At 39.9% G+C, this 13,052-nt stretch overlaps 2 protein-coding genes across 2 annotated transcripts in view; one reads left to right on the top strand and one right to left on the bottom strand.

Moving 5' to 3' along the window:
* Positions 1-13,052, bottom strand: part of RunxB (Runt related B) — a 170,287-nt gene that overhangs the window by 113,655 nt on the left and 43,580 nt on the right. The gene's annotated exons all lie outside the window — the stretch shown is intronic.
* Positions 1,886-2,473, top strand: LOC135708831 (histone H2A). The gene has a single exon (XM_065230976.1). It carries the CDS (start codon positions 1,886-1,888, stop codon positions 2,258-2,260), a length of 375 nt encoding a protein of 124 aa, XP_065087048.1. The 3' UTR covers positions 2,261-2,473.

Genomic DNA, 13,052 nt, shown 5'->3' with positions numbered 1-13,052 from the left:
AAACATTCAGAAAGTGGTTATTGCACTAAAAGACACGAGCCTGGATGTTGGCTTATGGAAAATATGAACTTTTATTTTTTGTAGTTATCTAGTTGATATGTTGCATAAGCTGCCTGTATTTTGTTGCAATATAAGAGCAAAATGCACATAATTAATCAATATCACAATAATACTAACTTAAATCGTAATGCTGTCTTCAGCAAAGTTATTCCTTATAGTTAAAGCTACGCGTGCTGAAATTCTGAGCTTAATCGAGTTTGCTGTACCAGTTCTATGCCTGAAAGAGTGAAGGAATATTACTTCTCCATACATTTCAAGCAATATCCCCATAGAAATTATAAATCAAAAGCGCTAGCTCGTGTTACATCCGAATGAGCTGAAATTTTCAAAGAGTGGTTTTCTCACCTAATGGCACAAATCTAGGGGTTGGCCCGTTGAAAAAAAAATGATAAAAAATTTCCCCCATACAAATGTGGGCCAGTCTAATGTAAATTTTTAACAGTACCCTAACCCAGTGCGCATTGTAGTGGAGAAAGGCGGGACTATCATCACCGGTATTATCAACATAACCATTTTCATCATTAGTTTACAGTGGAAATTCATAGCAAGAATGCAAGTTTTCGTGGTCGACCAATTTGAAATACATACTTTACATTTTAAAAAAAGTTGGAAGGGTTGTATACTAGATACGACCGCAGGGTTGGCGTTGGATAACGTCTGTTATGTGTTGTATTTAATTGTGTATATTAGATTTTAGGAATATTCCTTAATAACTCTTTTGCGAAAGTTTGGTGGCCCTGAAAAGGGCCGTTTTGTTGGGCTGAAGTTGTTGGGTTTGCTCTACTCTGTCGCCCTGGAGGAGCTTTGGAATGATGTTGGTAGTTCGAAGACAGACAGCATCTCCCCTTCCAGCGTTCCCACACCCCAGTATAGTCCCCAAATTTAAGTGTAACTGTGATATTCTGGATAGAAATTGTCTTCAAAACTAACTCTTTGTCGAATTATTGGTGGCCCTGAAAAGGGCCGTTTTGGTTGTGGTTTTGGAATGATAGACTGAATAAATGATTATGTTTGAAAAATTTCAGTTTTTGCTCCGATCAACAACTATACAGGGCAATATGAGCACCCTAGTAAAAGTTAAGGTTTTGAAAGGTTTTCACTAGAAAGAAACATAAGTTCTTTTAGCAACAGTTACGTGTATTGCTCGCTGTAGAACCAGCGGATCAGTAAAATGTAATATAGTGAATGCGATGCTTGTTTTCTTGACTGCATATCTTATAATATTCTAGAGATTTTGAGCTAATGTTACATTTCCATTATTATCTTAGACATGTAATTGAATTTTGATACGGTTTTCATGGAGATGCATATTAGAAGCATTTTCAACAAGTTTGTAAAAAAAAATAAATTGAGTTAATAGGTATTATGCCCAAACGAACGGTGGCCCATCTCGCCCCGTATGGTCTTCTTGCCCCCATCGCCTCTATTGGACTGAATTCGGAAACGCTCATGTCCAACCGGTTTTCGTTTTGGGCTGGAAATTCTCTAAAGCAACATATTTAAAAAATCTGGGAAAATCCGGAACATAATTAAAAATTCTTGAAATAAACGTAATAACATATAAGTGATATCTGGGTAAGTATCTGGCAAGACGATTGAAAATCTGGAAAATCAAATAAATCAGGAATACTGGCAACGCTGTCTCGTTTCATGCCCGTAGAGACAACCGACACTCATCCCATTTTCAGTATTTTGCTACCCACAGTGTTTATTGTACCGTCCCTGTATTCATAATATGCTACTCGACGCAGGTATAAAAGCACCCTCGACGGTCGAAATGTCATCATTACAGTCTCAGCATCGAACTGTTCGTGTCGTTCGCATTATGTCTGGACGTGGAAAAGGAGGCAAAGTCAAGGGAAAGGCAAAGTCCCGTTCGAGCCGCGCTGGATTGCAGTTTCCAGTCGGTCGTATTCACCGTCTACTCCGAAAGGGCAACTATGCTGAGCGTGTTGGAGCCGGTGCTCCCGTCTACCTGGCTGCCGTGATGGAGTATCTGGCCGCTGAAGTTCTCGAGTTGGCAGGAAATGCCGCTCGTGACAACAAGAAAACCCGAATTATCCCACGTCACCTGCAGTTGGCCATCCGCAACGACGAAGAGCTGAACAAACTTCTTTCCGGAGTGACCATCGCTCAGGGTGGTGTCCTGCCAAACATCCAGGCCGTCCTGTTGCCCAAGAAGACCGAAAAGAAGGCCTAAATTCGATCGAAGTTTCCACCCTTTAACAAAATCCGTCCTTTTCAGGACGACCAATTTGATGGTAAAGAGTTTCGTTTTCAAAACAGTTTCCTTCGTGGTGCGCAAGGAGTGATAAAATGAATCCATTAAAAACATGGTTGAATCTTTCTGTCATGCTCTCCCTAGTTAATCGATATCCTCATCGAGTAAGTTCGATGATGGTTGATTAGTGAAGGCGTGTCTTGAATTCCAAGAAATTAACCGGTGCAGTGTTATCATTCCATCCATATCTAAAATTAAACTAACGACTAAATTTTCAATAGCGCCCTAAAATATCCATCAGTACCGTCCCAACGACGCGTTCATATAGATAAGATTGGTAAATAGCAGATTTTTAGCGATGGGCCCAATCTTAGATCCATTTCCCCTACCTTGCAGAGCTGCGGTGGCCCTGGACTTATGGCCTACACTGAACGAATTTGACATATTCCTGTTATGTGGAAGTCTAATAAATTTGCGCTATAAGATAATCCATTGAAAATGATATGATTGAAAATGTGTCAGGTAAATTCTATATGAATATCTGATACATTTACAATGCTGATAATTTGGTAACTTTTATATGATCGTCATATGATAAATGAAAATCGATTAAATTATAATAATTAACTGAAATGGATTTGAAACCCATAAGCATAAGCTATACTTTTCACCACAATATAATATATGTGTCATAAATCAATCGAAGTAAAGTTTATGTGAAAAAAACATGAAATTTACTTCTTTTTTTGACACATATATTTAATCGATTTCTAAAAATAAATTCGAAAAATAAACATCAGGCAGTGGGAGCTTTCACAGTTGTGCCTTTTTTTTTATTGTAGCTGATTTGGGATTCGATCAAGATCTGTTGAGGTGTGATGCTTTCGGTGTCTGTGCTCGATTCCACTGGGCCACGGCTGACTTCAAGATTGAGCTCGTTCAAATAGCATGAAGTAAGAACAGCTCTCCCGACATGGAATGTAGTGCAACTTTATGCTCGTTTTGCTAGAGTGAAGACAAATAGCACTGACAAATTTATGTTCCGTTTCGGTGGTGTGGTTTGTTCAAATCTTTCTTAATGCACCTGTGTGCAATAAATCAACGACTAAATTATATGATTTCATAGAACTGGCTCATGAAGTTCGAGTACTACTTAGGGCTGGAATCTGAATTAGCCGTGTAGAAGGCTTACAATTAGAATCATAGCAAAGTAAATATTACAGTAGAATCATTTTTTTTTTCAATCTCAATACATTCTTTTCTGGAACCAATTATCATATGAATGAGTGTACGTTAACATCGTTGAAAATTGTTTCAATAATTTATAAAGAACAATCATGTAAGATGTATTTTATTGGGAGCGATATTCATCCCAGAAAAACATGCAAAAACAAATGCTTGCTGTTGGATTTCTTAAAAGGCATTTCTATATGACTATTTAATGATTGGGATAGATCTGTTTACAATCTTTAAACGTCAAAAATCAAAGCAAGCTATTACAATGAGATATACATGTTTTCCTATACTGCAAAGTTAAATGACAGTCCAATAGTTTCTACATGTCTATTTACACGCGACATATCAACAAACGTCAAAAATCAGTAAAAGCAACTCCAATAAAATATACATGATTATCTTATAAGATATATATTTTAGTGAGCAATATTCATCATGAAAACAGGTATATTTTACTGAATTTTCTCATAGTGCAAACTTATATGATTTTCCATTAGTTCCTAGATGTCTGTTCCCACCCATGACATATCAACAGTTTTTCACCATGAAATATATCAGACAATATTCATATACTTCTTACCTTCGCTAACCACGTTCGAAGCAAAGTATTATCAAGTACTAAGTATGTGAAATTACGATAGAAATCATTCCATATCGCAGTCATAGTTTTTAAGTGATAATCCAATGGAATCTATCAATCATCACATAGAATGAATAAATATGCTGACATTGCTATGTTATAAGATGGATCCAATAAACGATACATGTCGATTTGTTTCAGTGTACATTGATGCAGCGGAATGAATAGCAAATTACGGTTGAGATTTCAGAAATGATCGTGGTGTGCGTATTGTTCCTTCATTGCTCAACATTTACCGTTACCGTTGGGACTTCCGGTCTTCTTTGCTTAGTCAACCGGTTAATCGTATTGAAGCGATACTTCTAGATTATTATTACGCCTATACTGTGGGCTCATAGAACAATAAAACCGAGCCTGGTTAGTAGGTGAACACAAAATACTAAAGTAGAACATTCTACCAACATATAGAGTCCAAGAGATTCCTTCAAAAAGGCACAATATATGCGACCGAAACTTCGGATGAAATCCAAACAGATATTTTGAGAGGAACCAGTCGATCACAATCCTCTTATTGAGTTTAACCGGTATTAACAGAGAAATAAGACGCGTTAACCACGAATCCTTGGGAATGATCGTGACACGCTTCATATGGATGACGAATCGTCCTCATCTCATCCTCAGAAAATGGTACCCATTATTTTAATCGGTATCCTTTTGAAAAATTCCCCTCACAAAAAGGCTTTTCATGTACTGCCAGAGGGTAGGGGGAGAGGGGCAATTTAATTATTACTAAAATGAACGAAATTTACGATGTGCGCTTCCATCGTGCAAACTTTATTTTGATTGCCGAAGCACACTCAAAAAAATTACCACATGGATGAAATAACTGTGAATTTCACATAGCTAAAAATCCCACCACAAAATCACATGAATATCAGCAGGCCGATGAAAGTCATGAAAAAAGTGTCGGAAAGGCATTAGAAAATTAATCGTTAAACTCTTTCTTGATAATGTTGTGGCCCTGAAAAGGGCCATTTTTCCAACGCGCTCGGCGTAGTTGCCCGGTGAATACGACCGACTGAGAACTACAGCAGCTGGGCATTCCATGACGGCGGCCCAGTATACCGGAGCACTGGCACCAACGCACTCAGCGTAGTTGCCCTTTCGCCCCCAGGCTCTGCTGCCGCTGCTCTGCTTCCGCTGCTCTGCTGCTGGGTCGACGATCGGATAGACAATGATGGAACGGGCGACCTTGTTGGACGCTTATATAATAGAACAGAAAATATCAGAGGTGTCAGATACTCGCATCTGATGTCTCAGTTGGAGAAAGTATAAGAATATAAAAAAAATCAATCGATTTTCACCATCTTTAGACAATGGTTTACTTTTAACCATTTTTCAATAGTTTACAGAATGAAATCAATAGTTTTGAAACATTCAGTAAATTGCTAGAAATATTTCCAATCGATTGATGCCATTATCTCGTAAATCTATCGAGAGATGGTTGAGTTATTATCGTTCAAAATCTTTTAATTTTTCGTAACTCATCCAAAATGACTGTTTTCAATTTTGTACCCCCGTATGTTGCCGAAAGACGTTATCCAACGTCAAAATTCTAAATTTCTCAGACAACATACTGTTTCAATTTGTTTCCAGTTTTTAATCACCCACCAACGCATCTTAAGGCTATTGAGCACGAGCATTCCGCGATCAACCACCAAACCGCACCGTTCCACCGGATTCAAGATTTCTGACTTCAAAAATCGATTTTCTCTATGATTACAGTGCATCACTCTTGCAGTAACCTACCTTCGTCATCACACAAACAAAAGGAAATAATTTGATCTTCGGATGTCAACCAGTCACCTTTCTGTCTACGTGACTTTACAAAGTTAGTCGAACCAAAGTGTCAACACACCTACCTCCACGTAACTACCGGCGCCTCCCACTTTCTTGCCACCTCCTTCCAATATCTTCCCTCGACAAATCTAATTTCACTCTGAATTCACACCTTTCCTGTAGGTGCTGCCTGCCGCTGTTGTTGAGCTGTAATGACTTTCACCCTCAATTTCCTCCTTTTTAAACGAAGCACATCTACAGCCAGGCATCTGCTGCCTACCAGCTACTGCTTCGTCTGTGTAAACAAAATAGTCAAACCCCGTAGGTAGGTCGTAAGCCTTTTCCACTTTGGCCCGAGGATTCACACTCACCTTCTTGGTTTGGGTGGTGGGCAACACAAAAGCCGCCCTCAATCTTATTAGGTTCACCTGTCACACGCAACCAACGAACAAATCAACGGAAAATCGTTCCCCACTGCTAGCTTTTCCCATGCCATTGGGCGGCAGCAATAAATAATGTAGCAAATATTTATTCTATTAAAATCAATCATTTGCTGATATTTATTTAAGATAAATATTTGATCTCGTGTACGGTAGAAACAAGATCGAAATGCCCGGGAATCGGTGCGTTTGTTGTGTGTATGTGCGTGACTCGAGCTACGGAGCGATTCTCATTTTCTACAAGAGCAAACAAGCCGAGCTCGACACGAACGAACAGCAATGATGATATACATGCCGGCATTGAATGGAAAAGGATTTGCTCGACTAATCCCACCTTTAGGCGATAAGTAGCCAAACAGTATCTGGAAGCGTGTGTTTGTAAATGAACAAGAATGGTTTTGCTTTCCGAAAGCAGCCAGTGGAGCGTATAATCGCTGATTGAAAGCACATGCCTCGGGTCTATTGATGGAGACTTCCTTCAGGCATGCGAAGATTCCTCCCAAGGTGTGCGATATCGAAAATTGACCAATCTTCGTTTGATAGTTTGGTGGGTTGAGGTACAGAAAATACAGGAATGTGATTGATTAGCTTGACCGTCTCAAACGGTGTTGGCTTGATATTGCATGATGGGATATCAAATTCAACAGCAATGTCTTACTTGTTGGACATAGACACCTTGCTGACACGCAATTGTATACTGTCTAAAGCTGGTATTAATTTATAGAGTTTCGTAAACATACCTATATCACAACAGTACATGTAGCACTGTAGCAGAACACCGAGTTTGCAACACATTTTAAAGATTTGAGTTCGATGAAATATTTTATTGTCATTATCAGGTCGGACTAGTTGGAGTCGTGGAGTCGAAGTCGGAGCCGGATGCAGTTTTGAGCATAAGAAGTGGGAGTCTGGGTCGAAAAAAAAGTTTCGATTCCGACTCCGAATGAATAATAATTTAAAACTAGAACGTCAAAAAAGTTGGTCCACTCGCTGCTTTTCTGACTATTGAACAATTTGATTGTATTTGAATGCGTAATGTGAATTATTTAAACTTATCTTTACTTTTTTATGCTTTCATAACTTTTAGTCTTTTATATATTTTTTATTTTACATCGGAATGATCAAATATTAAACCTACAGGCAACTCTCCATAGCTCAAGGTTCTATATCTCAATGTGTGACAACTTTTCTGTTTATGTCGATGGTTATCTCGGTCGCTTCAAATTGGTCAATACCGTTCCGATTCAAATTTCGGACACTTTCATTTTTAATTAAATATTACATCCAGTTAGAAGCAAAGTAATAATGTTAGATGATCGTGGAGGGCACTAGTCAAAAAAATTTAAAATTTACAAGACATGTGGATCATATTCGACCGAGATAATCAACTTTTAAAAGTGTCCGAAATTCGGTATCTTGATCTCTGCATACCTCGATTGTCCTCAATTGAATACGGTATACAGAGCACACAACAATGGCAATTGGAATAACAAGGAAATGAGACGGAAGTATAGACTATCGTCTTCCCTGTAATATTTGAAAATTCTGATTCCAAAATGAACTAAGACTAAAAAGGTTATTTTTTCTAGTGAAGGAGAGATTAGGAAAAAATAAAGTTAACAAAAAAATAAATAAAAACTTCAAAATTCACTAGGCTGTCGACAGAAGCAGATCACTCTCAATGTGTTTCATGTGATCACTCTCAATGTGTTTCATGTGATCATGATAAAATTGTGGACGATATTCTCAAGTACCTGAATATTTCTGATCCTCTCAAAAGCATTGTTCTGGCAATGCTTCCTTCTCTGAAGACCCTCTTGAAGCAATTGACATTGAAGTGGCCCTTCCTTGCAGCAATCATTTCCTTCGATGGATAATTTTCCAAACGAGGTCGGGGATTTGATCACTGTTCTACAGTGGAATTGCCGAAGCCTTATTCCAAAATTAGACTCTTTTAAGTTTTTAGTTCACAATAATGATTGTGATGCATTTGCTCTTTGTGAAACTTGGCTCTCTTCAGATATAGATCTTCCTTTTTATGATTTTAACATTATTCGACTGGATCGTGAGGATTCGCGTGGAGGAGGGCTACTTTTGGGGATCAAAAAGTGCCATTCCTTCTATAGAGTGAATCTTCCACAATTTCCAGGTATTGAAGTTGTTGCATGTCAGGCTATTATTAAAGGTAAGAGCCTTTGTATTGCTTCTGTTTATATTCCTCCTAGAGCCGTTGTTAATCGCAAACAACTTTCAGATATCTGTTCGGTACTTCCTGCTCCACGGTTGATTATGGGAGATTTGAATTCCCACGGTACAGGCTGGGGGGAACTGTATGATGACAACCGTTCTACTTTGATATATGACCTCTGCGACAGCTTTAATATGACAATTCTTAACAATGGAGAAGTAACACGTTTGGCTGGCCCATCCTCGAATGGAAGTAGATTAGACCTCACACTTTGCTCTAACTCATTATCGCTGGATTGCACGTGGAATGTGATCCAAGATCCCCACGGTAGTGATCACTTGCCGATCAAAGTTTCAGTTGCCAGTGGGTTCAATCCGTCGGAACCCGTTAACGTCGCGTACGATCTTACCCGTAATATCGATTGGACAAAGTTCAAGAATGTGATAGAAGATGCCCTAACGTCGGTAGAAGGGCTTCCACCGTTGGAGGAATATAACTTCCTCTCCAATCTGATCTTGGACAGCGCGCTTCAAGCTCAAACTCGGCCGGTTCCAGGAACGTCTTTCCGTAGGAAACCTCCTTCCCCTTGGTGGAACCAGCAATGCACTGAGGTTTATCGTAAAAAGTCCGACGCGTTTAAGCTTTTCCGGAAACGTGGAACACCCGTACATTTCGAAGCGTACTCGGCTCTTGAACGCGAACTCAAGAGCCTCATCAAAGCCAAGAAACGCGGATACTGGCGGCAATTCGTGGACGGATTATCGCGCGAAACGTCGATGAATACGCTTTGGAACGCGGCGCGAAGGATGCGTAACCGGTCTTCAAACAACGAGAGCGAGGAGTACTCCGATAGTTGGATTCTCAAGTTCGCGCGAAAAGTATGTCCTGATTCCGTGCCGGCACAGATGATTCCTCGCGAAACGACGAATTCGGTAGACGAGATCAGCCAGCCTTTTTCAATGCTGGAGCTCTCACTCGCGCTCCTTTCGTGTGGCAATTCGGCTCCTGGGGCTGATAGAAACAAATTCAACTTGTTGAAGAACCTCCCAGACGTCGCTAAGAGGCGCATGTTGAACTTGTTTTGTCAGTTCCTGGAGCTAAATATTGTTCCGGATGATTGGAGGCAAGTGAGAGTTATAGCCATTAAAAAGCCTGGAAAACCCGCGTCAGATCATAACTCGTATCGTCCCATCGCGATGTTATCATGCATTCGAAAATTGTTGGAGAAAATGATCCTTTTTCGCTTGGACAAATGGGTTGAGACGAACCACTTACTCTCAGATACTCAATTTGGTTTCCGTAATGGCAAGGGAACGAACGACTGTCTCGCGTTGCTTTCCACAGAAATTCAGTTGGCTTTTGCTAAAAATGAGCAAATGGCTTCTGTGTTCTTGGATATTAAGGGGGATTTTGATTCAGTATCGGTTGAAGTCCTTTCAGACAAACTCCACGCATGTGGCCTTTCTCCATTAATTAATAACTTTTTGTACAATTTGCTGTCAGAGAAACATATGAGCTTTTCTCATGGAAACTCTACAGCTTCTCGATTTAGTTACATAGGTCTCCCCCAGGGCTTATGTTTAAGCCCCTTTTGTATAATTTCTACGTCAGAGAAATTGACAATTGTCTAAGTGACAACTGCACGCTGAGACAACTTGCAGATGACGGAGTAGTGTCTATGACAGGACCCAGAGAGGCCGACTTGCAAGGACCCTTACAGGATACCTTAGACAATTTGTCTACTTGGGCTATTCAGCTAGGTATCGAATTCTCCACGGAGAAAACTGAGTTGGTCGTTTTTTCTAGGAAGCATAGCCCAGCACAACCGAAGCTTCAACTTTTGGGTAAGCCGATCACTCATTCCATGTCTTTCAAATATCTTGGGGTCTGGTTCAATTCCAAATGCACCTGGAGATCCCACATTGAGTATCTGAAGCGGAAATGCCAACAAAGGATCAATTTTCTCCGAACAATTACCGGAACGTGCTGGGGAGCCCATCCGCAAGATCTTCTGACGTTGTACCAGACAACGATTTTATCGGTTTTAGAGTACGGTAGTTTTTGCTTCCAGTCGGCGGCTAAAACTCACATCATCAAACTGGAATGGATCCAGTATCGCTATCTTCGTATCGCGTTAGGATGCATGCACTCGACTCATACGTTGAGTCTCGAAGTGTTAGCGGGCATGTTGCCACTATCGGATCGGTTTTCGGAATTGTCCCTCAGGCTCCTCACCCGTTGTGAAGTTATGAACCCACTGGTAATCGAAAACTTTGAGGAGCTTCTTGAGCTAAACCCTCAAACTCGTTTTATGTCATTGTACTACGTGTACATAAAAAAAGATGTCAGCCCTTCACAGCATAATCCTCATCGTGTATGCTTCTCCGACTTCGGCAATTCAGTTAGTTTTGATTTATCTATGACGCGGGAGATTCGTGGGATCCCAGAACATCATCGTTCCATGATTGTTCCGTCAATTTACGGTGCAAAGTTTGGCCAAGTTGATTCCGCAAGATCGTTCTTCACAGATGGATCACTAATAGAGTCGTCCGCTGGTTTTGGTATAGCGCCTCTCAATTGCTTCAAGCTCCTTGTTCCGTATATGTTGCTGAGCTGGCGGCAATATACTATTCGCTAGAAACGATCGCCTCACTTCCTCCAGATCACTATTTTATATTTACGGATAGTCTCAGTTCTGTCGAGGCTATTCGCTCCATGAGGCCGGTAAAACACTCCTCGTATTTTCTCATGAAAATACGAGAAAGATAAGTGCTTTATCTTTAAGATCTTTTGTCATCACCTTTGCATGGGTCCCATCTCATTGCTCGATTCCGGGCAATGAGATGGCTGACTCACTTGCTAAGGTGGGCGCTATGGAAGGCGATATTTACGATCGACAAATCGCCTACGATGAATTTTTCTTCATTTATCGTCAACAGTCACTCGTCAGCTGGCAGAATAAGTGGAGTGAAGGGAGTTTGGGACGATGGCTATATTCGATCATCCCTAAGGTGTCGAAGAGTCCTTGGTTCAAGATGTTGGAGGTTGGTCCAGACTTCCTTCGTGTGATGTCTCGCCTCATGTCCAATAACTATTCATTAAACGCTCACTTGTTCCGTGTTGGGCTGGGGGACAGCAATCTCTGTGAATGTGGACAAGGTTACCAAGACGCCGATCATATTATTTGGTCTTGTGCTGAGTATCGTGGAGTCAGATCTGAGCTGTACGATTCCCTTCGGGCTCGAGGTAGACAACCTAATGTTCCAGTTCGGGATATTTTGGCTAGACGCGATCTGGAGTTTATGAAACTCATATATGTTTACTTTAAGAATATTAACATTAGATTGTAAGTTTGATTAACCTTGTGTTTAGTTTGTATTTTGTACGCGTGGAGTTTTTTATGTTTGTTTTCAAGATGAATAGAAATTAGTTCATGTTTTAGGATTAATTAAATATTTGTTTTCGTAAACCACATTTCAAACCTCTCTCTCCCTTTTCCCATCAAAAAAAAATTGTAAATCTCCACTAGCCTCGAGACAACCGCGAGTAATCGGTCCAGCTCCTTTAACTTATATATAATATAAGACATCAATAATGTAGAACGAAAATTATAACTCGGCTCTGTAAAGTTTATTCGATTGAGAAATAAATTTTGTAGTACGTAGTCAGAAAAAGTTGTGAGTGTAACATACCTACGTGATGAGTTTGGAAGTTTTTGCTCAGGATTACTTGATTAGGTGAGTGATTTTTGATTTAATAGGTTATAATATTCGTTTAATTGGTATTAAATGAACGATTAAAAAAAACGAAAAATTAACATATGAAACAAAACGATTAGATGGTCGAAATGTAAAAGCAGGTAAGTACGGAAAGTACTTAATTCAGATTTCCCAAAACTCATCCGAGAGGGATCCCAAAAAGCTAATTGAGCCATGCGTTTTGCATTGAGCCGATATCGATTTTGTGTGGTTTCACCAGCTTAAGACAATAGCCTCTCTGACGAAACACTTGATAAATAGTCTCGAGCAATGGGGTATACATGGAGATATTTACAATAGATTTTCTCCCATGCTTGAAAAGGATTGACAGAATGTGGGAAAACAGGCTGATGCAAGAAAATTTTGTTATTCTGCCGTTGTGCCCTTATGACGATTCTCGTTCTTGTCTACTGAACTGTCACACTGGTTGTTCTCAGAATCAATGTTCAAGGCAAGTGATGTGCAAAGGTGAAGACAAAAAAAAACAATATTGAATTGCAAATGCAAATGCACGATACAAAAATCGAATGAAAAGAATCGATTTAGTCGATTTTTGTCTTGTTTGAGATCGATTCAAAAAATCGATTAATCGAACCAAAAGAATCGATCTTTTGTGTTTCGATCCTAGATCGCCCATTGCTACTGAAGAGTCCAATTTGGTTGTCTGTTGGCTTGGCAGGACTGTAACCTTCCCGGGGATGTAACTGCATACGATACTGTGGACTACACC

This window comes from Ochlerotatus camptorhynchus, unplaced genomic scaffold (genome assembly GCF_037179485.1).
Source record: "Ochlerotatus camptorhynchus isolate MF236.1 unplaced genomic scaffold, CSIRO-AGI_Acam_v1.1 ptg000336l, whole genome shotgun sequence".
Taxonomy (NCBI): domain Eukaryota; kingdom Metazoa; phylum Arthropoda; class Insecta; order Diptera; family Culicidae; genus Ochlerotatus; species Ochlerotatus camptorhynchus.
The sequence above is the reverse complement of the archived record's forward strand: the minus strand, read 5'-3'. Positions and strand labels throughout refer to the sequence as shown.

Coding starts and splice junctions, on each gene's coding strand:
- LOC135708831 (XM_065230976.1), top strand. CDS start 1,886: ATGTCTGGACGTGGAAAAGGAGGCAAAGTCAAGGGAAAGGCAAAGTCC.